Here is a 25,577-nt window from a genome sequence, read left to right on the forward strand (position 1 = left end):
TGGATGGCGGGTGCAGTGCACAGGCTCCTGCAGGCTCTTCCTCCAGCTCCCTGTCCATACCGAGGTACAGGCTTTTGGTTAGAGAGCTGGAGTTGGTGTCAATGGAGGAGTGCGATAATCACCATCCTTGTCCTCCATTGAGAACAAGAAGTCCATCTGCTGCTGTGTGGAGCTCCACACCAATCAAATTTGACAGCTGCTGTGTGGGAGAACTCCTCCCACTGTGTCGGGGGGGAGGGGTTTGCCCAGCACAATGTTACACCCCAAATATAAGTGCATCATAGTCTTAAAGGTGAACTTTGTCTTTAGAGTAAAACAAGTGAGTTAATGGAAAGCTGCACTGATGGCTGGATAGCATTAGTTCCATGATTGATTTACTTTTTTTTTCACCTGGTATTTCTGCCAGTAATCCACTTCCTGTCCTTTGCTGACAACACTCACTCACCATACTATAATAGGCCAACAGTTAGAGAAAAGAACTACAAAACACCCCCATTCTCTTCTCCAGAACAGGACTGGGTTCTATAGTTCTCAAACCGGGAACAATAGTAAGGATAACAGTCAGAAGAGGCAGAGAGCACAGGAATTTAATCAGCGTGGAAGATTTCTGGCAGGATCAACAGGTATTATTTTGCACGTACCAATCAGATAGAACACACTTTTAGCCCAGGTTCACAATGATGCAGTGTGATGTGGTGTGCGATTTGGAGTGCCAGTGCAGCACGATTTTGCGGTGCGATTTGTGCTTTTCAGATTCTCACAGGCTATAGAGCTTAAAGTCGCACCACTTCACACCAAACCGTACCACAGCTACATGAATGCTGCTGCCAGACTTAACCACATTACCTACCGCTCAGTGTCTGCCAACCCTCTCCTCTAATCCCTACACTGGCTCCCAATCACCCAGTGAATTAAATTCAAAATACGAACCACAACATACAAAGCCATTCACAATGCCCCGAGCTACATCACCAATCTTGTCTCCAAATATCACCCAAATTGTCCTCTCCGCTCTTCTCAAGACCTCCTACTCTCAAGTTCTCTCGTCTCCTCCTCTCATGCTCTGGAACTCGCTACTCCACCTATCCGGCTATCCCCTACTCTTGCTACCTTCAGGAGATCTCTGAAAACTCATCTCTTCAGGAAAACCTATCACGTCTCCAACTAATCTTCTACCACTTTCATCAGCTCACTTCCCACAGTTACAACCTTTTGTACCACCTGCCCCACCCCATTAGATTGTAAGCTCTTCTGAGCACGGCCCTCTTAATCCTCTTGTATTTTATTGTATAACTGTATTGTCTCCTTTTTATAATGTAAAACGCTGCGTAAACTGTTGGCGCTATATAAATCCTGTATAATAATAATAAAAATAATCTACAGTATGTGAACAGCCTTTCATAGGAAGCAATGTTTTTGCACTTGATATGTGAATCTTTGCATTTTGGAAGGGATCAGAACCGCATCAGATTCACATAAGTGTGAACTGAGACTCAGTGGTATATTTAACAAACCAAAAAGGGACCATATAAGTTCAGTGTTCACCTCTTGCTCAGGGCCGTCTTTAATATTGACTGGACCCTGGGCAAACATTTTCTTGGGCCCCCTCTTCCATGCAATTTCGCTCTCCACATTCTTTGAGAAATACAATAAATAGCAGCTAGACTCAAAATCAGTTAACTGAATCAGATCAGGCAGTGATTGCGATTGGTTGCCAGAGGTTACAGCACAGTGTACCACACGCTGACTGCGTGTTCACATGCACCAAAATTCAGGGTGCTGTGGCGCCATGTTATTTTGAAGTTTCACCTCCAATTTGCTCACTTTTGCAGAACATGATGTTAGGCTTAATGACCACAATTGTAGGCAGGACTTTCAAGCATGCTCCTTTTCCTCCCCAGAGGGCAGCATTCAGCAGAAGTGATGGTGGATGTGACCTCAGGGGGGCATGATATACATATGAATGCCGCCTCTATTTAATTATCAATTCCACTGTCCACGATTATTTACATATTAATGCCACCACTATTTACATATCAATGCAGGTTATTTACATGTAAACACAGGGTCTACAGGTGAGTTGTCTATATATATGGCAATAGGGCAGAGCTGGGCAGCAGAAGTTTACACTGAGATATCGGGACACAGCACGGGACTAAAACTTCAAGGGATAAAATAATTTAAACTGGTATAGTTGGCAAGTATGAGGCAGCTGCTTTAGGCCCCACTACAATGATGGGGCCTAGGGCAGACCCTTTTGCCCTGCCTTAAAAAAGCTCCTGCTCTTGCTTACTAATGCATATGTGCAGCTGCCCAGCCACAGCACATGTGTGTCCACAGCAGCCAGAGGTTGCGTACTGAAATTGTGCATCACAGCACCCTGACCAAGCGGTCACTTACAGCTCTTGGTCATGGCTTCTGATCGTGAGTCAGCAAGGACAGACTTCCAATCATATGAATGCTGTGAGAGCCAATAACAGCGGTCAAATGATACATAATCTGCGCTGCCACCGAAGTGTTAACGTTTACATTCACTTTGACATAATGCCGTTAATAGTTCTGCTGGGTTTGATAAAGAGATAACACATCAGCTGAGATACTTACTTTTCCTTTCTGTTCAAGGCTCCCCCTCCAGCACAGATCCTATACATGAAACCCTAGGTATTTAGTCATGTGCTCTCTGCCCACAGTTCCCATTGGCTGTTCTTTCCGTACAGCAGGGAATCATGTGACCAGATGCCTCGGCATTTGGCAATGGAGGGATCTTGCTTAAGCATTTTTCCCAGGAAAGGTTAGTCTTTCAGCCAACCTATTTCACTTTATTTAGCCATTCCGGCAAAACAGCTTACATAGCTGTAACTCAAGATCTGAGTACAGGTCAGCTTTTCATGGTTTATAGGACTCTATGGGCAACCACTAATATAGTTGTTCCATTGCAACTACACACCGCCTTCCTAACCCACCATGCTTTTGCAGCTACTGCGGGAACAAGCTACTTTGCCAGCCATTGACTTGTTGAAAAGTGTAGCTCTTTAAGTGCTATCCACATAGAATAATGGGATTTGTAGTTCCCCAGCAGTTTGCCAGAGAATACAGTAGTATTTTACCATAGCCGACTTTTCTTTAACAGCTGCACGCAGCTTGCATTTATCTGCTAGAGATTATGCAAGGGTTAAAAAAAAAAAAAAAAAAAAAAAAAAAAAAAAGATTTTCTGTATTTCTCCAGCGCAAAAAGAATTTACAAATCATTACGGGGTGACCTCAGCTGCTGGACTTCTTATTTGCTGTACCAGCGAGATGTGCGCCTGCTGCTGGAGGTATTAAGCGTATGCGAGATGTGCTCCATGCTGCTAGCACATCTCGCATGTCTAACAGCAGCCCCTCGAACACGTGTGACTGATGCTGTCACCCCATGGAGTTACAAGACACAAACCGTTTTAGAGTGACTAACAGAGAACAAGAAATGATGTAAGGGAGAGAGGAAAAAAATGACAGCACAGGAAGAAGTGGGCTGCAGCACAGAGAAAACCACTGCAGGCCTCAGTCACTGCTGCAACAACAGGGCCCCCTAGTGGTGAAACAAGGAAAATCAAGGAAGGTCCATTTGTCTACATTTTACCATTGTGTCAATTGGTTTTAGAGCGCTAACCCTATCGAGGGCTTAAGTATAGCTACTCTACGCTAGAACCTTTCTTCCAAAGGAGCTTACATTCTAATGCTCCTGGAGAACTGATACAGGAATGCACAATCTAGGACCAATTTTCATTAAAGACTTTATGCTATATTTTTTGGAAGCTTACACAAGCTTAAAAATGTATGTGAAGAACATAGAAACAATATGCAGATTGTGTCCATGGCAGGAATTAAAATCCGTACCCCAGAACTGCAGGGCAACAGTTCCTCAACAACTTGCCAATCAGTGCACCATGAACCTATATGCAGTTCAGGCGCCTCTGTCATTCTGTGTTTTAAGCAATGTGTGCCACACTAATTATAATAAATTCTTTAAAGTGGTTATGAACCTCAGACATGAAATATTAACAAAGCATATCCCTCTATAGTGTGCACTTGTCTCAATCCAGAGCACTAAGGGGGTTATTTAAGAAAGGCAAATCCACTTTGCACTGCAAGTGCACTTGGAAGTGCAGTCGCTGTAGATCTAAGGGGTAGATCTGAAATGAGGGGAAGCTCTGCTGATTTTATCATCCAATCATGTGCAAGCTAAAATGCTGTTTTTTATTTTCCTCGCATGTCCCCCTCGGATCTACAGCGACTTTACTTCCAAGTGCACTCTCCATGCACTTTCAAGTGCACTTGCAGTGCAAAGTGGATTTTCCTATAGTAAATAACCCCAAGTGTCATTTCTGTCTGTTACTTCATTCCACTGCTACCAGCATAAATCATATCTGATAAGTTTTCCTGACATAAAGAGAAAAAAAGGTGACAGAATAAGGATCCAGCTGACTGACAACCTGTTCTTGTGTGCTGTGTGAAGGGGGGTGTGTTCTTTCCCTCCAATCAGCTGTCAGAGCTCTCCTTATTGAGCTGTGCAGTGTGAAATTTCAGCACTCCGTCCCCTTTTTTCTGACATCTCAGACAAGACATTTATAAATAATGGACTTTGAACGGATATAGACAAGAGAAGAATGCAGATAAACAGGTACAACTCATGTAGGAGGATTTGTTTAATCTCTGAGGCCAGTCACTTCACGGAGTACATAGAAGGGTTTACGAGCACTTAAAAATGGCACAGTAGTTGGTTGACTAGGGAAAATTGGTAAGCCTTGGGTGGGAGTGAAAATGTTGCTATAGAGCTATGTCACTAAAGCCAATTATTATGTCCCTTGTAGGAAATATTTTAGCTACATTTTTCAGGGCTCTGCAATATATGTAAAAGTTCATAGCAACCCCTGACTCAGGAGCTTGCATTTTATCAGCTCCCATCTTTGCACACAGACCTGGGCCTGTTTGCTCACAAACAAATTACCTGTACGTTTTTGGGTTGTGGGTGGAAACCAGAACAATTAGATAGAAACACAAACTAAACTCGGGACCCCAGCAAGAATGAGTACCACTAAGTCACTGCCATCTGATCATGGGCCCCATGCTGGAGAGTGCATGTAATGTATACAGTGCTGCACCCCAAAGCAACCAGGCAGAAATAAACAAATGATAATAGAGGGTCCAGCAACATACACCTATCTGAATTCTCTTTGGAGCTTTTTCTCTTAAAAGCAAGGATGGACAAACGTCTACAGAGCTCAGGAGAGGGGTAATCCTATCAAGTTGCTTGTAGGCCCTTTTCTCGGCCGCTCATGAAAATCTGTACACATCAACATACTTCCTGTCCTAGCTTGCTACTAAGTGCGAAAATAGCCATGCATTTCCGGTGAATCACAATCTGTATTTTATGTGGGACCATTTTTGCGTGGTCAGCGCATAAGATCATATTATCCCTCAAGGTCTTGTTTCTGGAGGGCTACAGAGGTTGGATCTCTGTTCTTGAGTTCCTTGATCTGCACGCCTGCCTAAGCTATTGTAGATGGGTTTCCTGGCTGATTTCTAATGTATTGAACAAAATTAGGACTGAACTGAAATAATCATAGAAATAGATACACAGTCAGATACACAGTCAGATACACAGCATTCATTTTCCTAGTCCCAATAGCACTTTTCTGTTGAAGCAGATGTGCACTGTGTCTACATATGACTGTGCACTCCAATAGGCACCAGAATTTGACCTAGTACACTCAGCAATCAGCACTTTGTAAGATGCCTGGTCAGACCCCCACCCCTCTGCAATACAAGTCAGTGTGAGTTGATGCAGTTTTTTCGAAAAGACTGGACAAAGCTATTTGCAGACATATTGGCGTTTAATAAAATATTTCTTGCACAAAGAAGGATTTGTATCCGGGGCCTTTCTTACCAGCATCCATAAATGCCATTGACACAGAACATTCACTGTACAACGGGTACCTCTACAAACAGCATCCAGTTTTTTTGTTTTTAAACTGAAGTCTCTATAGACCATTATTATTATTATCATAAGACTGAATGTATAAAGCGGCAACAATTTGCGCATCACTTTACAACATGAGGGCAACAGTACCGTTTAAGTACAATTTAATACAGGAAGAATCAGTGGGCTCTGGTCGTTCGAGCTTACAAGCTAAAAGGGAGGGTCAAGTGATATAAAAAGGTAGTAACTGTGGGAGATGAGCTGATGTTGGTATTAATACAAAATATAGTTGTTAAGTGGATGCAGGATGGGCTGCTCTAAAGAGAAGGGTTTTTGGGAATTGCCTAAATGTGGACAGAGTAGGAACTAATTAGATAGATTGGAGTAGGGAATTCCAGGAGAGGGAAAGGCTCAGGAAAAGTCCTGGTGTTGAGCATGGGAGGTGGTGACAAGGGAGCTAGAGAGCAGGAGGTACTTGGAAGAACGAAGGGAACGATTTAGTTGGTATTTTGAGACAAGGTTAGTGATGTAGCTGGGGGCCGAGTCATGGATGGCTTTGTAAGTTGTTGTTGTAGACCAGATAATTCCATGAAACCCTAGGGTTCCTTCAGAGGTTGCTAGGGGTTCCTTGAGCAATGAGCCATTTCTGCCTCTCAGATAAGTTCCCAATGACACCAGTGATGTTTTTAGCTATCTGTAAGGGGATAAATTCTTCTCAATGACCACAAGTGTAAGGAGCATTCTTCCAACTGACCATCACACAATGTATCATGCACTTATTAGACTGTTGGTGGCGATTCCATAGGTCAGAGTCAGAGAGTGAGAGTGACCACCTAAGATTCTGCATGGAGACAGCTATATTCCCCATGATCACAGAAGAAAGGTTGTGTCAAACCACATGCATATGGCAATCTTCAAATGCAACAATGTAGGCTGCACAAACCACCATTCGATAGTTTTGTACCCAGCTTTTTCCATATTATGATTCAATAAACTTACTGCAATACAGTGTTAATTTTGGAAGCACATTTTGATTTAGTCTTAGTCATAGTCTTATGACTAAAATGGCATTTTAGTTTTAGTCGCATTTTAGTCATTTGCAATTCTTTTAGTCGAATTTAGTCAATTAAAATCTACAGTACATTTTAGTCGACTAAAACTAACTTTCGTTGTCTAAAATCGAATGGGTTTAGTTAAATTGTAAGGCATTAAGTATTTCTCTACAATCTCCAAACTCATAATATACTCTTTTTTTTTTTTATCCAAAATACAATTATGTTATTATTTACGATATTAAGGTTTGAACAAACTCACAGCCACAGATTTAGCTACTGTGTATGGTCCGAGAAGGCCGATGATGAACACAGTGCTCTTGTGGTCTGAGGAGGCCTGTAAAGCAGTGCTCTGGGACGGTGGTCTGAGGGGAGGGCTGTAATGCACAGTGATTTGGGACGTTGGTCTGAGGGGGCCTGTAATGCTGCACAGTGCTCTGTACAGTGGCTGTAATGCTACACACGCTGCACTGGACCGTGGCTGTAATGCTACACACACTGCTCTGGACGGTGGCTGTAATGCTACACACGCTGCTCTGGACGGTGGCTGTAATGCTACACACGCTGCTCTGGACGGTGGCTGTAATGCTACACACGCTGCTCTGGACGGTGGCTGTAATGCTACACACGCTGCTCTGGACGGTGGCTGTAATGCTACACACGCTGCTCTGGACGGTGGCTGTAATGCTACACACGCTGCTCTGGACGGTGGCTGTAATGCTACACACGCTGCTCTGGACGGTGGCTGTAATGCTACACACGCTGCTCTGGACGGTGGCTGTAATGCTACACACGCACTGCTCTGGACGGTGGCTGTAATGCTACACACGCACTGCTCTGGACGGTGGCTGTAATGCTACACACGCACTGCTCTGGACGGTGGCTGTAATGCCACACACACTGCTCTGGACGGTGTCTGTAATGCCACACACACTGCTCTGGACGGTGTCTGTAATGCTGCACACACTGCTCTGGACGCTGGCTGTAATGCTACACACACTGCTCTGGACGGTGGCTGTAATGCTACACACACTGCTCAGGACGGTGGCTGTAATGCTACACACACTGCTCAGGACGGTGGCTGTAATGCTACACACACTGCTCAGAACGATGTCTGTAATGCTACACACACTGCTCTGGACGCTGGCTGTAATGCTACACACACTGCTCAGGACGGTGGCTGTAATGCTACACACACTGCTCAGAACGATGTCTGTAATGCTACACACACTGCTCTGGACGCTGGCTGTAATGCTACACACACTGCTCTGGACGGTGGCTGTAATGCTACACACACTGCTCTGGACGGTGGCTGTAATGCTACACACACTGCTCTGGACGGTGGCTGTAATGCTACACACACTGCTCTGGACGGTGGCTGTAATGCTACACACACTGCTCAGAACTATGTCTGTAATGCTACACACACTGCTCTGGACGGTGGCTGTAATGCTGCACACACTGCTCTGGACGGTGGCTGTAATTCTACACACTGCTCTGGACGGTGGCTGTAATGCTACACACTGCTCTGGACGGTGGCTGTAATGCTACACACACTGCTCTGGACGGTGGCTGTAATGCTACACACACTGCTCTGGACGGTGGCTGTAATGCTACACAGTGCTCTGGATGGTGGCTGTAATTCTACACACTGCTCTGGACGGTGGCTGTAATGCTACACACTGCTCTGGATGGTGGCCTGAGCAGGCCTGTAATGCTGCACAGTGATCTGAATGGGGGTTTGAGAGACCTGTAATGCTGAACAGTGCTGGATGGTGGTCTCAGGTTTGAGGGGAGGCATGTAATGCACAGTGCTCTGGAGGGTGGTCTAAGGAGGCCTGTAATGCTGGACAGTGCTGAATAGTGGTCTTCGGTCTGAGGGATGGTCTGTAATGCCGGTGGTCAAAGGAGGCCTGTAGTACACACAGTGCTCTGGATGTTGGTCTGAGGGGAGGCCTGTAATGTACACACTAACACTGCTTTGCTCTGGACGGTCATGAATCGAGAGTGGGATTCTCGTTGGGAGGCCTGTAATGCATAGTGCTGCTCTGGATGGTCATGTGAGGAGGCCTGTAGTGCTGCACAGTGCTAACAATCCTTGCTGGGAAAGGAAGCACTCATGGGCTCTACACAGGCAGAAATAAAATGGAGGTAAAAGGTCCCTCCCTCACATTTTTTTTTTCGTTCGTGATAAAAACAGAATTGATTTTCATCATAGCTTTCATCAGTGGACAAAAATGTGGTGTACTTTTCATAAAAGGCTGGTGACAACATTTTTTTTATAAAAATGTTTTTATCAACGAAATTGACACTGTTGCACCATGAGGAACTCTGTCTTCTCCCTTGTTTTCTCTTCTTCTATAATCTACACGTTTCTTGGGATCCTAAATTTTTGTCACCATGAGAACAATTGTGAGGGCACATTTGCCAGAGTTGTGTCTGTCTCTAATCTATGCCAGCACAGAACACTGAAGTGGAGGGCAGGATGCAGTGTTATCACTAAGAGAAAGAGTAATTTAGGGCGTTCCCATTAAAAGATTGTTACAAATCCTAAATTTAGTGTATATGACTATAAAAAGAGGTGAAAAAGGTGTGGGAGTTAGACTAAGCTTTAAGCTAACAAAAGAACTGGGCCCCCCACAAGAAATATGGGAATGCACAAAATGCTCCCCCTGGATAAGAATGGACAAGGAGATCCTGCTGCTGAAATCCCACAGAAAGCCTGTGTTGACTCAGCCAAGCAAGATCACTTTTGAGGAGACTAACCTGTTACCGTAAAACTAGATAGTCATTCAAAAGCCATGTAAGTCAGTTAGTGGTGTATTTGTAAAATGTATTTTGGGAAATGAAATTGCATACTGAGAGCCAAGCCGTTCTTCCTTAAAATCAAACATGCCATTAGTGAAATTCAGAGACTGCTAATACGGATTTCCTCCTGAAAATGCTCTTTGCCTGGTGATCATGTAAACCACATTGGTTACTCCAGAGTCACTGACCTGGCACAAGCATTCAGGCAAGTCAGAACTCTCATCTGCATTTTTTTCAGAATCAGTGACTCAACGCTGAAGCACAGGTTTAGCATACCAGCCATGCAACCAGCATTCTTCCTCATATTTCTCTTTTGACTCTTTAAAAGCAGGTTCCAAAGTTAGTAGCAAAATACACAGCTGAACTACATTTACGTGAGAGGTCATGGGAGTAAACTACCTAGGAGAGGCAACGAAAATGAGTGCACACATATCTAACAAGTGATTAAATGTATTTAAGTTTTTTTTTTTTTTTTTTTTTTTTTTTTTTTTAAATTTACAAATCATCCGTCTCCCAGCATGTTCAGTAGATGCTCCATTTTCATCATTACCTGTGCCATAGTCAATCCGGGTGGAGTTGCCCACAGACTCCTTTAAATACACAGCCACCTCCGGCGCTGCAGCGCTTAGCTCAGAAGGGATCACCGTGGAAACGAGATTCTCGGCTTCCTGCAAACAAAACCCGGGTGTTAAGCATGTTTCTGGTTTTCTCTGCTGGAGCAATGAAGACTGCTGTGCATACGACAAGCGTGCATCTTTCCAGCTACAGTATACTGAATCAGAACATTAAAGGGTCAGTCCACCCATAACTAATAATCAAATCTTTCCTAAACCAACTAACAGTTTCTTACAGATCTTAGGATCCCAGGCTGACAGCTCTTGCTCTCCATGTTGGATTTTTCATTGATTTAACCTTAAAACGAGAAGAAAGACACCCCATTGTGATTGAGAATACCCAAAACTCTATGGTGGGTAGATATGCCACCAGGAGTAATGGCATGTGATTCCCACTGTAGCATCTCCCTAGAGGTATAAAAGGCCAGTTCAGCAGGGACCAGCTGAGATTCGATCCATCTATGGGCAGGCTGATTGTACCCGAGACAAGTCGATCCATCCATCGACTTGGGTACAACCAGCATGTCTGATTTTTAGCAAGCAATTATTGCCAGTGGCTACTGCTGCTCTCAATATTCACTGTGTTCTCCCAGCAAGGACAGCTCCCGTGATCCAACACCCCCCACCGGGAGAACACAATAGATCAGCAAGAGGGATTCCCCCCATCAACACTGCCTGCATAGATGGGGAAAACAAGCGTTTTTCTTTCCTATAACCCGTGGTTGCAGGAAAGAAAATCGCAATCAAATCTATGGCTTGCTTTAGAGTAGTTCTTCATAAAAGGACTAGGGGCTTGTTTACAGTATCGGCATTCTCTGAATAGCGATCCTGATTTGGATCGCTCCTCACAGAGAATTTGATAAAGCAATGAGGAGGCGTTGCATTGCCTCCTCACAGCCTGCTTTAACCCTTTGATCTCTGCACTAGCACACCGCAACTATGTGCTTTACACACGGTTCCCGGGCAGTTGTAAAAGGGCCCCATTCAGTTGAATGGGTCGCGTACAGCAGACACTATGCCCACCGAAAGTGCCAGGGGGCATAAATCTTGACAAAGCTTGCCCCCCATCCCCCCCCCCCGGTTGCTACCTCTGCTACCTGCAGCTAAAAAGGAATATCGGTTCAGGGGGGGGGGGGGGTGGTAGAGGCGCGGCCCAACTGCAGGACTGTACTTTTCCTTAAAGGCTCTTTCATATGAGCGGCAGTGTCAGTGAAAAGTGATTAACGGTGGATCTTGTTTTTTTTTTTTTAATTACAAGGGGGATTTTGTATTAAATATTATACTAAAACCACAGACCTATTATTTGGCTTAAAGTTGTAGTGCGCTACCATTGACTTACATTGGATGCATTTGACAGGCTGTACCACCTATCAAACTCTGCTAGCGGAGTTAAAATTGCAAAAGCCGCAAAGCATTGCAGCCACAGCATGTGTACAGCCCTGTCCAGTAGTAATGGCAGAATTTAGGTGGGCGGTAAAACTGCGAGCCCAAATATTTAGCTCTAAGAAGAACATGTATGTTTGTGAGGGGGAAAGATTTTACAATTGTAACTAAGTGAAGAACACTGCAGACAGCTCCCTCTCAGCCTGAAATATCTAACAGCTACTAGGTTGCACCCTTACGGGGTTATTCCATCACAGTGGGAAAGAAAGCACAGGCTGCGATAAATGTTGCTGAAACAGAAACAGATATCATGTAGCATGTTTATTTTGACTTCATTACTCTTTCAGTGCAGTTCAGCTAAATGCAATTTATGCCATATAAAAAGGAAAGAAACAATCCTGAGTATCTCACACCATCTGGACCTAACAGTCATTAATAGTAGAAGCAGCCAGAGCCTGGCTCTACCCAGGTCACATCCCCAATGCATTTCACACTGTGGCTTAGTCGTGGAGGTGATTAGGTCACGTGGGCAGGGTGAAGCGTGTCTGGGGTATGGCCTCAACAGAGCCGGGCTCTGGCTGCTTCTACTATAGTGATTGTCGGGTCCGGATGGTGCGAGCCTGGCATGCCGTGGTTTCATTCCTTTATACTGCATGCATTGAGCCAGGATGAGCTCTCCCCAGTCTGCACCCTCAGAGTGAGTCAAAGGACCAGGACACACAGGAATCTTGAGCGGAACCCCTCGTTTTTTTGAGTTTGGGTTCACAGTAAATACCATTTATATTGTGTAGAAAACCAGTAAAAAAACATGATCTGTGTCTACCATTACTCCTATATACTCTCTAGTCTCACTAGCGTTTATGCAGACAGTCAGATAATATATAAAAAGTAAAAACTTGGTGTTCAACAAGTCACACAATGTCTAGTCCAGTTCTGGACGAATCCTACCTGATCTAGCTTTGCGTACCAAGAACGAAATGCCTTGTTCCCGAAACGTGATGGTTGGTCCACAGGGGGCGTTTCATCAATCCAGCGATCTAATGTGTCCAGCAAGGCCATTAATTTCTCAACTGCCTGTGGGCCAAAAGCAAACTTAGTACTTTGTCAGCAATACCAGATAAGCTACTTAGATATACAGAAGGGTAGAGTATCAAATAAAAAGTGTTTTTCAAAGCAAATGTTTAGATGTTAATTACTATGTGCTACAAAATAAAATAAAAAAAGATCTGACTGACTGCTTTGGACAGCGTAACCTCAGAAATGAATATCACACATGCAATGGAGTAAGGTCTGTGGCTACAATGATATTTGGTTTTGTAGCCAAAACTTTTTTTTATAATGATTGATAGAGTAACGCTGGCCATACATGGCTTGCAATTTAAACTGTGGTTGGCCCTGCTGGCATCACCCAGCTTGAGAAAATCGGATTTGCAAATGGAGCAGAGCGGAAAATTCTTGGGTGACCAGTAACTGCATCTGATTGGTCCAGCCTTAGCTGTCAATGCAGGAGAGTGTGTCAGAGTGCTAACCTAAAACTTAAATCAAGGATTCACAAAGTAAATGTCTACTTTCTGCAGCCAGCTTTAAGGCGTATTCCCTCCAGATGCATGGGCATACATTTTTAAGTACAGAAAAAACATGTGAGCGCCAGAAAATTAATTCTTTTCAAAACAGCCTGTTCCAACCAATGCAAAACATCCTGTATGCTGCACTTTGGGTGTGCTAATCTGTAGGTTGTCAATCAAGTAAAAGTAATCAGTCACAAAATTGAAACGCGTGACCTCACAGCAGTCAAGTAAACTATAACCAAGGCCTAGAGAAAAAAAACCTATGTTTAGCTGAAACCAAAAAACAGGGTAACATACAAGCCATGATCAATGGAAAAATTGAGTCAAGATTGGTAGACAATGTTCCTAAATGTACCTGGATCTGGCAACCCTTGATTGATTTAAAAAAAAAAAAAAAAAAAAAACACCCTTTTAAATATTTGCCACAGGGCCTCCAAAACACACTGCAAGAACCCTGAAGACCCTATTCCCCCAGCCCACAAAAAAACAAAGCCGAGACAGGCCCTCTGGCTACCCCCAAGCCCCCAGGAGCCCTCCCTTCTCTCCATTAAAATGGTTGAAAACCTCATACAGGAAATATGAAATGAGCATATCTCTATAAAGTGTGTACTTGTCTCTATACAGAACACTATGAGGGTTATTTACTAAAAGAAAATTCACTTTGCACTTGGAAGTAAAGTCGCTGTAGATCCATGGGGGACTTGCAAGGAAAATAAAAAACAGCATTTTAGCTTGCACATGACTGGATGATAAAAATCAGCAGAGCTTCCCCTCATTTCAGATCTACCCCTTAGATTTAGAGTGACTGCATTTCCAAGTGCACTTGCAGTGCAATGTGGATTTGCCTTTTATAAATAACCCCCTAGGTGTCATTTCTGTTTTCTGCCTTGTCCCTCCGATATAAGTCACTGACAAGTTTTCCTGACACCAAGAGAAAAAGGGTAACAGGGGAGGGATCTCTAACTGACAGTCTAAGCAATGTTCCTGTGTGCTGTGTGGTGTGTGGTGTGTTGTGTGTTGTGTGTTGTGTGTTGTGTGTTGTGTGTTGTGTGTTGTGTGTGTGTGTGTGTGTATGTGTGTGTGTGTGTATGTGTGTGTGTTGTATGTGTGTGTGTTGTATGTGTGTGTGTTGTATGTGTGTGTGTTGTATGTGTGTGTGGGGTCTTTTTACTTCAATCAGCTATCAGAGCTCTCCTCACTGAGCTCTGCAGTGTGTAATTTCAGCTCCCAGCAACCTAAAACACACACACACACACACACACACACACACACACACCAAAAATCTTCTGGTTACAGAAGAAGTTAATGTACAATCTGTATCCTCAGCAGGGTACTATATAGGTTTACAAAATATAAAAATCACATATTTAGAAATGAAGAGGCTGCACACCCTGAAAAAATACAGGGCTATCTATGTGGATGGCATTCTATAATCTAATGGTGCTGTTTTTTCAGGGCCTGTGCCATGATTGCCGACTCTCGCGTGTGGGAGTGAGGTCATCTTGGCTCCGGCCAATCACATCGCTGGAGCCCACGAACCCGGAAGTAACTCCGGTGAAAGATGTCGGCCGTGGGAGCAGAGTGCGGGTGGCAACGCAGGGCATCATTCCAAGGTAAGTATTTCATAATAAGCTAGTATGCGATGCATACTAGCTCATTATTTCTTTGTCCTGCAGGTTTTTTTGGGTTTTTTTTTTCCACCGGTTTACAACCTCCTTAATGCTTGTGTTGTAGTGAGAATGAAGAACATAGGGTAGAACTGCAGTTCTGTACAGATTGATGAGCTGGTATAAACAAAATCACAAGAAAGCCCTATGTAATAGGACAATAGATTTTCGTAACACAGATTTTTGGTAAATTCTTAAGCCAGCCTGTTTTGAAGAACTGCAATAACTTGAGAAGTGAGAGACAGCAGAGGGTGTCCCTGTGAATCTAGACACAATCTTACACCTATGATCAGAGTTTCATGCTTATTCCGCTGTCATTCTGCCACGTTTGCTACACTGTGACCCTATGGACTTTCTGGAAGCCTTCACTTGCAGTGTCTATGTCATCTTTCATGCTACTTAGAATCTCCTGGGTCTTATAAAAGCCAATAAGATGTGTAAACAATAGTGTCAGTTAGGGGAAACGCTAGTTAACTGACTGAAGGCATTAAAAGTGTCTGTCTGACCTTGGCCTTGGCCATGAACATGAGTTATGGAGATAATTATATGTAGGTATGGAACCAGGCACCCTTTGTTTATCGAATTTGGGAAAACAATAACCCACCAAGCATAAACAGGCATGCTTGGATCATCCCAATGTGTGTGATGTCATTGTTCTGAAAAAGATCTTCTAGCTGTCAGATTGTGCCCTCACAAATGACCATTATGTAATGTCCAGGGACACATTTAAGCTTAATTGATAGGATGTTGCCCCTCTTCAAAGGACTCTTTCTACTCGCTCTTCTGGGTTTGGTATTTGAGTACCTATGGCAGCCTCTCAACCTTTTCAAACACAGAGGATCCCTTGAAGTAACTTTCTGGTTTCTGGGAACCACTGTTAAAAAAAAAATCTACAATTCATGATACATTAGAGTGATGGTCAGTGTTAGAATGCTCCTTACATTTAGTAAAAAGCTAATAAGATCAATGGTGTCAGTGGGAACTTATCTGAGGTGCAGAAATTGCTCAAGGAACCCCTAGCTAAAGCTATCTTGTTGTGTTGGAAAAAACCTGAACCACCCACAGTGTCATATTGGAAAGACATAATCAATAAAGCGCTACCTCTATATAAAGCAACATACCTTAGAAGGGGTTGCCCCAAAAAATTTGAGAGAGTAGGGCAACGCTGGCTTGATGCCAAGGACACCTTGATTTGACCTGCTTCGGTGGGGGAGCGCTTCAACAAAGCACTCTCCGTACTTGAATAAAACGACCATGTCAACTGACCTAGAACATTATATGACAGAGGGATGTTTGGGTGCACCACCGATTCCTTGAGAACAAAATGTCCTTTTTTGAAAAGCAATTGTAATTTCAGAAGGCAGAAGACTGAGGCGACATGGATCAACAGGTACAGTAAGTACTGCAGAGGGTTTTACATCCCAACTAGAGATATCTTCTTTTCTTTCATTTTTAGGATATATCAATAGCCACTCTTCATTTTAGCAATACATAAGAGCCCATACCTAATCAGCAGGGTAGGAGTACAGATACTTCAGAGAAACAACCAATTTTCTCAATTCCCAGACATTAGAGGCTAGCAATACACATTCTTTCCAGTGGAAATACATTTACAGTAACAGCAGTCCACCTCATCACCAGACACATGCAAAGCAAATATGCATTCAATACACACATTACCCGAATTACCAAAAACACACACTCCCTCCCACCATTAAGTTTCCTTGGGTGTTACTGTGATTTGTACTAATAGTACATTGTTGACCTCCTTTATTAGGAAATGGTAACATCAAAGGGGATGTGACAATGCTATCACTAGAAGGGCATGGGCTAAGTTATCACACCTAACCATATTGTGATTTTGCTGCAAGTAAACAGACCTTAAAAATCAAAACAAATGCTAATAGACATAAGAGTGTTGCTCAAATTGGGCTGGTTACAATTGGAGCTCCCCAGATGACATGCCCTGGCTGAACCTTCTTGGGAAACAACTACAAGGCAATCAGCCAGGTGGAATTTTCCTGATCAATTGATGGTTTTTTTCCCCCGCCTCCTCTATAGACCAAACCTGAGAACCTACTATCATACATGTGTGGGTGGAAAGTCCAACAGAAAATGTCCGATGAAGCATACACATTTTCAGACTTTCCGACAACAAGCTTACATCCAACATTTCCCGTTGGAAAATCCGACCGTGTGTACGTGCTATTAGATTTTCTGCAGATTTTTGTCTTCAGATTTACCAAAACCCTGTAGTGTAAGGGCCTGCCTGATTGCATACAAATTTAAACTCTTAAGGTTTGACCTCATATTATATGGTTTTGGTAAAACATTAGGCGTGGCTAAATTAGCAGTTTGGTACATTCTGAGGAAAGAAGAATTCACTGGTGAGCTCAGCAACATAAAAAGGCCTGGACGTCCATGGAAGACAACTGTGGTGGATGATCGCAGGATTCTCTCTATGGTAAAGAAAAACCCATTTACAACAGACAAGTGACGGACACTCTCCAGGAAGTGGGCGCATCATTGTGAAAATCTACAATCAAGAGAAGTCTTCACAAGGGCAAATACCAACGGTTCACCACAAGGTGCAAACCATTCATAAGCATAAAGAATAGAAAAGCCAGATTAGACTTTTGCCAAAAAAAAAAAATCTAAAAAAGCCAGACCAGTTCTAGAAAAGCATTCTTTGGATGGATGAAACTAAGATCAATCTGTACCAGAACGACGGGAAGAAAAAAGTGTGGTGAAGGCTTGGAACAGCTCATGCTCCAAAGCACACAATGTCATCTGTAAAACATGGTGGAGATTGCACTGTGATGGCATGGGCATGCATGGCTTCCAGTGGCACTGGGTCATTGGTGTTTATTGATGATGTGACCGAAGCAGCCGGATTCATTCTGCAGTTTTTAGAGATATACTGTGAGCCCAGGTTCACAGTACAGATGGACAATGATCCAAAACACAGTGCAAAAGCAACCCAGGAGCTTTTTTAAGAAAAAGACATGGAATATTCTGTAATAGCCCAGTCAATCACCTCTCAACCCAATTGAGCATGCATTTCACTTGCTGAAGGCAAAACTAAAAAGGCAGAAAGACCCACAAAGAACAACTGAAGACAGCTGCAGTTAGAGCTTGGCAAAACATCAGAAAGAAGGAAACCCAGTCTTTGGCAATGTCCATGGGTTCTAGACTTCAGGCAGTCATTGCTAGTAAAGGATTGTAAACAAAATATTAAATGAACATTTTTATTATGATTATATTATTTTGTCCAATTACATTTGAACCCCTGAAAAGGGGGGGACTGTGTATAAAAATAGTTTTAGTTCCTAAAATTTGTACTTGATATTTATGTTCAACCCCTTGAATTAAAGCTTCAAGTCTGAACTAATTAAAATTAATTTGTATTTTTTCAATTCTGATGGCATACAGAGCCAAAAGTATGAAAATTGTTCCTGTGTCCAAATATATATGGATCCAACTGTATATTTGGACACAGGCACAATTTTAATACTTTTAGCTCTGTATGTGACCAGAACAAAATTAAAACGAAATAATAAATTTCAAATGCAGATTTTCAGCTTTAATTCAAGGGGAGACAAAGATAAATCATTTCAGAACTTTTTTCACCTTTAATGCGACCTATAAACTGTATAACTCAATTGAACAACAAACTGAAACAAACTGGAGGGAAGTAAAAAAATAAATAATATGGTTGCATAAGTGTGCACACCCTTGCGATACGGCACTGCATCACTTTAACGGACAATTGCGCGGTCGCGCGACACTCTACCCAAACAAAATTTACGTCTTTTTTTCCCCACAAATAGAGTTTTCTTTTTGTGGTATTTGATTACCTCTGTGGTTTTTATTTTTTGCGCTAGAAACAAAAGAAAAGCAACAATTTTGAAAAAAAAAATAAAATAAATAAAATAAATTAAAAAAACACACAATATTTTGTACTTTTTGCTATAATAAATATCCCCAATATTTTTTTAAAAGCACACATTTTCCCTGTTTAGACTGATATGTATTCTTCTACATATTTCTGGTAATAAAAATTGCAATAAGCGTATATTTATTGGTTTGTGCAAAAAAGTTATAGCGTCTACAAAATAGGAGATAGATTTATGGCATTTTTATTTTTATTTTATTTTTTTACTAGTAAAGGCGGCAATCCTTGATTTTAATCGAGACTGCGACATTATGGCGGAAACATCGGACACATTTTTCAGTTGATTGACAATTATACAGCGATCGGTGCTATAAAAATGCACTGAATACTGTATAAATGTCACTGGCGGGGAAGGGGTTAACACTAGGGGGCGATCAAGGGGTTAACTGTCTTCCCTAGTGTGTGTTCTAACTGTGGGGGGATGGGATTGTCTATAGGAGATGACAGATCGTGGTTCCTAGTTATTAGGAACTCACGATCTGCATCTCCTGTCCTCACAGAACGGGCATTTGTGTGTTTACACACACATGCATCCCTGTTCTGCCACTCGTGCCCGCGATCGCCGGTCATGAGCATCAGCACCACCGCAGTGCAGTGCTAGCCTGCTTAAAAGAAGCTGATGTAGGGCTACGACGGTTCACGGGATCATGCCGACCTGCCGCAGTATAATGATGGCGGCTGGTCGGCAAGTGGTTAAATACTTTGTTGAAGCACCTTTGGATTTAATATTACAGCACTCTTTTTGGGCATGAGTCTATCAGCTTGGTACATCTTGACCTGCCACTATTTACCCACCCTTCATTGCAAAAAAAAAAAAAAAAAGCTCAAAATCTGTAAGATTGCTCGGGGATCTCCTGTGCACAGCCCTCGTCAGATCACCTCACAGATTTTCAATTGTATTTAGGTCTGGGCTCTGGCCGGGCCATTCAAAACTTTCAGCTTCTTCTGGTGAAACCATTCCTTTGTTGATTTGGATGTATGCTTTGGGTCATTGTGATGTTGAAAAATGAAGTTACTCTTTATGTTCAGCTTTCAAGCAGAAGCCTGAAGGTTTTGTGCCAATATTGACTGGTATTTGGAACTGTTCAGAATTCCTTCTACCTCGACTAAGGCCCCTGTTGCAGCTACAGAAAAACAGCCCCAAAGCGTGATGCCGCCACCACCATGCTTCACTGTGGGTATGGCGTTTTTGGTGATGCGCAAACATATCTTGGAATTATGGCCAAAAAGTTCAACCTTGGTTTTATCAGACCACAACACATTTTCCCACACGCTTTTGGGAGACTTCACATGTGTTTTTGCAAAACTTAACTGGGCTGGGATGTTTTTCTTCATATGAAAAGGCTTCCATTTTGCCACTCTACCACATAGCCCAGACATATGAAGAATGGGAGATTGTTGTCACATGTACCACACAGCCAGTACTTGCCAGATATTCCTGCAGCTCCTTTTTTTTTGCTGTAAGCTTCTTGGCAGCCTCCTTGACCATTTTTTTTTCTCGTCTTTTTATCAATTTTGGAGGGATGTCCAGTTCTTGGTAATGTCACTGTTGTGCCACATTTTTTCCACTTGAGGATGACTGTCTTCACTGTGTCCCATGGTATATCTAATGCCTTGGAAATTTTTTGTACCATTCTCCTGACTGATACTTTTTAACAATGTGATCCCTCGGATGCTTTGAAAGCTCTCTGTGGACCATGGCTTTTGCTGTAGGATGCGACTAAGAAAATGTCAGGAAAGACCTACTAGAACAGCTGAACTTTATGTGGGGTTAATCAGAGGCACTTTAAATGATAGCGGGTATGTACTGACTGTTTGAATGTGATTGCTTAATTCTAAACACAGCTGCATCCCCAGTTAAAAGAGGGTGTGCACATTTATACAACTACATTATTTTAGCTTTTCAATTTTTTACTTCCCCCTCCTAAAATATTGTTTTTCAGTTAAGTTATACAGTTTATAGGTCACAATAATGGTGGAAAAAGTTCTGAAATTATTTATCCTTGTCTCATTTTTTTACATCACAGAAACCTAACATTTTAACAGGGGTGTGTAGACTTTTTATATCCACTGTAATAATAAAAATGTTCATTTTTAATATTTTGTTGAGAATGCTTTTCTGCAATGACTGCTTGAAGTCTGGAACCCATGGACATGAGCAAAGACAGGTTCCGCCTTTCTGATGCTTTGCCAGTCTCTAACTGCAGCTGTCTTCAGTTGTTTGTGGGTCTGCCTTTAGCAAGAGAAATTGGGTTTAGATCAGGTTATTGACTCAGCCCTTGCAGATTATTCCACTTCTGTTTTTCCTTCAAAAGCTCCTGGGTTGCTTTTGCAGAATGTTTTGGATCATTGTCCATCTGTACTGTGAAGCACCGTCCAATCAACTTTGCTGCATTTGGCTGAATCGGGGCTGACAGTATAGCTCTAAACACTGCAGAATTAATCCGGCTGCTTCCGTCTTATCATCAATAAACACCAATGACCCCGTGCCACTGGAAACCATGCATGCCCATGGCATCACACTTTTTCTTCCCGCCATTCTGGTACAGATTAATCTTAGTTTCATTCATCCAAATAATGCTTTTCCAGAACTGGTCTGGCCTTTTTAGATGTTTTTTGGCAAAAGTCTAATCTGGCTTTTCTATTCTTCAGGCTTATAATTGGTTTGCACCTTGTGGTGAACCCTCTGTATTTGTTCTCCTGAAGTCTTCTCTTGATTGTAGACTTTGACAATGATACACCCACCTCCTAGAGAGTGTACTTCACTTGTCTAGATGTTATAAATGGGATTTTTCTTTACCATAGAGAGGATACTACGTTCATCCACCACTGTTGTCTTCCGTGGATGTCAAGGACTTATGTTGCTGAGCTCATCAGTGCATTCTGCTTTCCTCAGAATGTACCAAACTGTTGATTTGGCCACTCCTGATGTTGCTGCTATCTCTCTGGTGGATTTGTTTTGTTTTTGAAGCCTTACAATGGCCTGTTCCACTTGCATGGACAGCTCCTTTGAACGCATGCTCTAGGTTCACAGCAATAGATTGCAAATGCAAATACCACACTTAGAATCAACTCCAGGCCTTTTACCAGCTTAACTGATGAAGAAATAATGAAGTAATAGCCCACACCTGGCCCCTTGAAAAAAGGGGGATGGCTATTCTTAAGAGCTGTAATTCCTAAACCCTTCCTCCAATTTGGATGGAGAACCCCGGGCAGAGAGACAGCAGAGTGTCCCCGGCATGGTTCCAGGGCTCAGGTAAGAAAAAAAAGGGGGGGGGGGCAGTCACTGCCAGGTGTTTTTTCACCTTAATGTATATGTAGCGCCGGCTCCTGAAGAGCATGCGCTATGTGTTTTTTTCTATGGATTGCACTGGGTTCTGCTTGGCCACAGGTGTCGCTGTCACCACTGGCAAGTGCGAGAATGCAGTTTACCTAGGCGCATTGCGTGTCATCCTTTCTCTGAACCAGCCCAGTGGGAGTGTCATCTTGCTGTGCATTCTGGGAGAGGGTACTTAAGGTAATGACATCACGTGCTTCTGGGTTCCGATCCAGAAGATCTTACTGCCTGTTTGGTCCTGGTCCTCCTGACCAGCCCCCATGGCCCTTCTGGCCTGGGGTGTGGATCCATCCAATTCCGAGTCTCGGGGCTGGCTAGCCCAAGGCAAAGGTGGCTGGGAGGAGGATTCAAAAGTGGTCCGGTGCAGTCTCATCTGTGGAGAGGCCCAGCAACTGGAGAAGAAACCGGGGGGGGGGGGGCGGACTCTTCGGGGGAGAAAGCCACGCATAAGGCTGGCTTCTCAGAAGGAGCCTGGAGGCTCAGTTGAAAGACCCCAAGTGAATCTACACTCATACAGTATCGCCGGACCAGCTGCGAAATACTGGTACCGTATGAGAGCTCTCTAAATTTACCTACATCAAGTCTGTAGCAGACTTTATTCACAAGTGTTCTACATCCAAGTCTGTGGCAGAGACTTTATTTTACTCAAACACTCTGCTAGGCCTAGTGAGAGGAGGTCTATCCGGTAGCTGTGAGAATCCAGTTGTGAGTGGAAATTCTCTGGATTTGTAGTGAGTGAGAGACTTCCCATCTTTTGCAGTTCCAAGAGTACCTGAACTTCCTACCTAACCCTTTATCCTTCATTGAGAGACTGTTCTGTCTACTTGTTGTCAAATAAATATAAATATCCTAAAAGTGGATCCAGTGTCAGTTTCTGCAGTTCTTTGGGCCATCTACCTCGGGAAACCCCTAGACTTACACGAGGTTGAGAAGGTAACGGTAAGCCCAATTAAACCAGCCGCTCCTTCGGGGTCAGTGCTACATATAGGATGCATTAAGGTGAAAAGCATGAAGGTTTACAACCCCTTTAAGGGCAGAGACTTATGTGAATGTATAATAGAGATGTGTGTAAAACGCTTCGTAAATTGGCAGCGCTATACAAGTACCTGTAATAATAAATAATTAAAAAAAATAAAAATAAAAAATAATCAGTGAGGTAGATTTACTAAAACCGATGCAATCATAAACTGGTGCAGCTGTGCACAGTAGTCAATCAGCTTATAACGTTAGCTTGTAAAATTATAGAAGTCCAGCCAAAGCTCGTTTGACTAGACTTCTATGGTTAACAGGAGTGCAATTCATTTTGCACTCCTGTGACCTGTTTACAGCAGAGTCCGCTCTCTGGTGACGTCACGGATATCAGTCCAAGCACCGCGTCATCCCAACAATGGGAGTCTGGATCCGCCAGGTGCCTAGACTGACACCACACTCAGCCTCTCGGTGAGCCGCTGAGAGCCTGAGACAGCTGCCCCCTCCACAGCTCAGCGCTCCAATGAGCGAGAAGGGAGCAGAGCAGAGAGCTGTGACTGACAGTCTGCAGCTCTCTGCTTGGGGAGCTGTCAGAACCGAGCGATCGGTGATGTTCGATCACCTGGTTCTCAGTGTAGAGGTGCTGGGTGACAGATGCAGCGTCGGACCAATGCTGTATCCACCAATGTAAGTAAGATTCTTAAAAAAAAATAAAAAAAATATCCACTCTTTTTTTTTTTAAGCTTGGACAATAAAACCTAGAAGCCGATTGGTTATTATGCGCAGCTGTACCAAATTCTGTGTGAAACAGTTTTAGTAAATCTCCTCCAATATGTTTCAAAGCTATAACATTAAAAGAGCACCTGTTCACAGCCCAAATCCCTCTTCTGACTGCCCAGCCAGGGTGGGGCTGGCACAGCGTCTGCATCCTTTAGCGTGTCTGAGATTGGACAAAGGGAGTTTCACAATGGGCAGATGGCATACTATGAGAGCGAGGTCTGTGTTAGTCCTCCTGTATTCACTGCAAGCCAATTGACAAACAACCCCTTCGCCCGCTCACAGTATACTGCTTGCCCCCTTGCGTTTGCATCAGGAGCACCGCAAATACAAGAACGGCACTCATCCCACACAGGTAGTTGGAAGACAGATTTCTGCTATGAACGGTTCTAGTTTACTATTATAGTCTGCTGGCATATCGGCCCCCTACCACAGCCCTCCACTTTTCTTTTGAACAAATGCAGGCTTGCCTTTTAAAATTGTTCATTTTTCTTTAAACTTTACCCCAGAGAGACGAGCAAGGTTCGACGTAAACACTTGTTCGGCTTTATGTCACGTTTGTTCTACAGAAGGACCACGCAGTGGTCAGAATTAAGGGGCTCCCTAGCCATGCTAGTTATTAATTCACACCAATAACGATAAGCAACCTATCCCAGTTCATGCCAAAAGATTCAGCTGTGGGTGCTACAGCTTCAAATTGTAATTAAGAATTAAAAGTAGGAATAGATGCTTGTGTTAAACAATACTGGTGATTTACATGGCCAGCAGCCTCCCAGCTATAGGCAGCTCATTACAGGCAAACTGGCTCTTCCATTCCTCTTACAGAGCAGAGGCTGGCTGAGTAATAGCTGCCAGGGGATGGCTGTACCTCTAGGCTCAGGCGATGGAGAGGAGGAGGAGGAGGAGGAGGATGGGGGGGAGGGGAGGAACAGTCACGCATCCATTGCTCTCCACTGCTTTTTAAAGGGATTAAAAACAGCAGAGCCGTATCTAGCGAGCAGGCCCCAGCTGCCAGCCCAGGCAGCCTAATACATAATTAAAGAGACACACAGCATCGTTGGTGTCTGGGTCTCTTTGAAAAGCGATGTGTGGAAGCTCAAGCGGCATCCCTTTGTCCAGCTAAATTAATATTGCAACGGAAGCATCAGGCTGTATGTCCTGCGTAGCCGGGGTCACAGGCCGAGGGGGGCCGCTCGCTCCGTCAGCACAATGTCCTACCTGACTAGATTGGCCACCTGAAACACCGCAGCCCATTATGTACGAAGGCAATCAGGGGTTGGAGGAAGCTGAGGAGCAGGGCGATTGTTGTAAAGACTGGCAAAAAAGAATAATTGGTCATTGAAGATGCTAGCAGCTTAGCAGAAATACACGGAGGAGCCGTTATACAACGTATAACTCATCGACACATAAAAAACACACAAACTATTTTTATAGTTTCCTAGTACTCTTTGGTAAATTTTTCAATCAATCCAGTAAATTAAAACTACA

The 25,577-nt window shown here is 43.3% G+C and overlaps 1 protein-coding gene across 1 annotated transcript in view; it reads right to left on the bottom strand.

Moving 5' to 3' along the window:
• Nucleotides 1-25,577, bottom strand: part of PTPA (protein phosphatase 2 phosphatase activator) — a 175,024-nt gene that overhangs the window by 81,625 nt on the left and 67,822 nt on the right. Inside the window, exons 4-5 of the mRNA XM_077478505.1 lie at nt 12,765-12,890; nt 10,370-10,487 (exon numbers count right to left, since the gene is read on the bottom strand). Coding sequence (XP_077334631.1) covers nt 10,370-10,487; nt 12,765-12,890 — 244 coding nt within the window. The remainder of the gene's footprint in view (nt 1-10,369; nt 10,488-12,764; nt 12,891-25,577) is intronic.

This window comes from Lithobates pipiens, unplaced genomic scaffold (assembly GCF_037356315.1).
Source record: "Lithobates pipiens isolate NorthernLeopardFrog02 unplaced genomic scaffold, aLitPip1_a1.2 Scaffold_1, whole genome shotgun sequence".
In the NCBI taxonomy this organism is placed as follows: domain Eukaryota; kingdom Metazoa; phylum Chordata; class Amphibia; order Anura; family Ranidae; genus Lithobates; species Lithobates pipiens.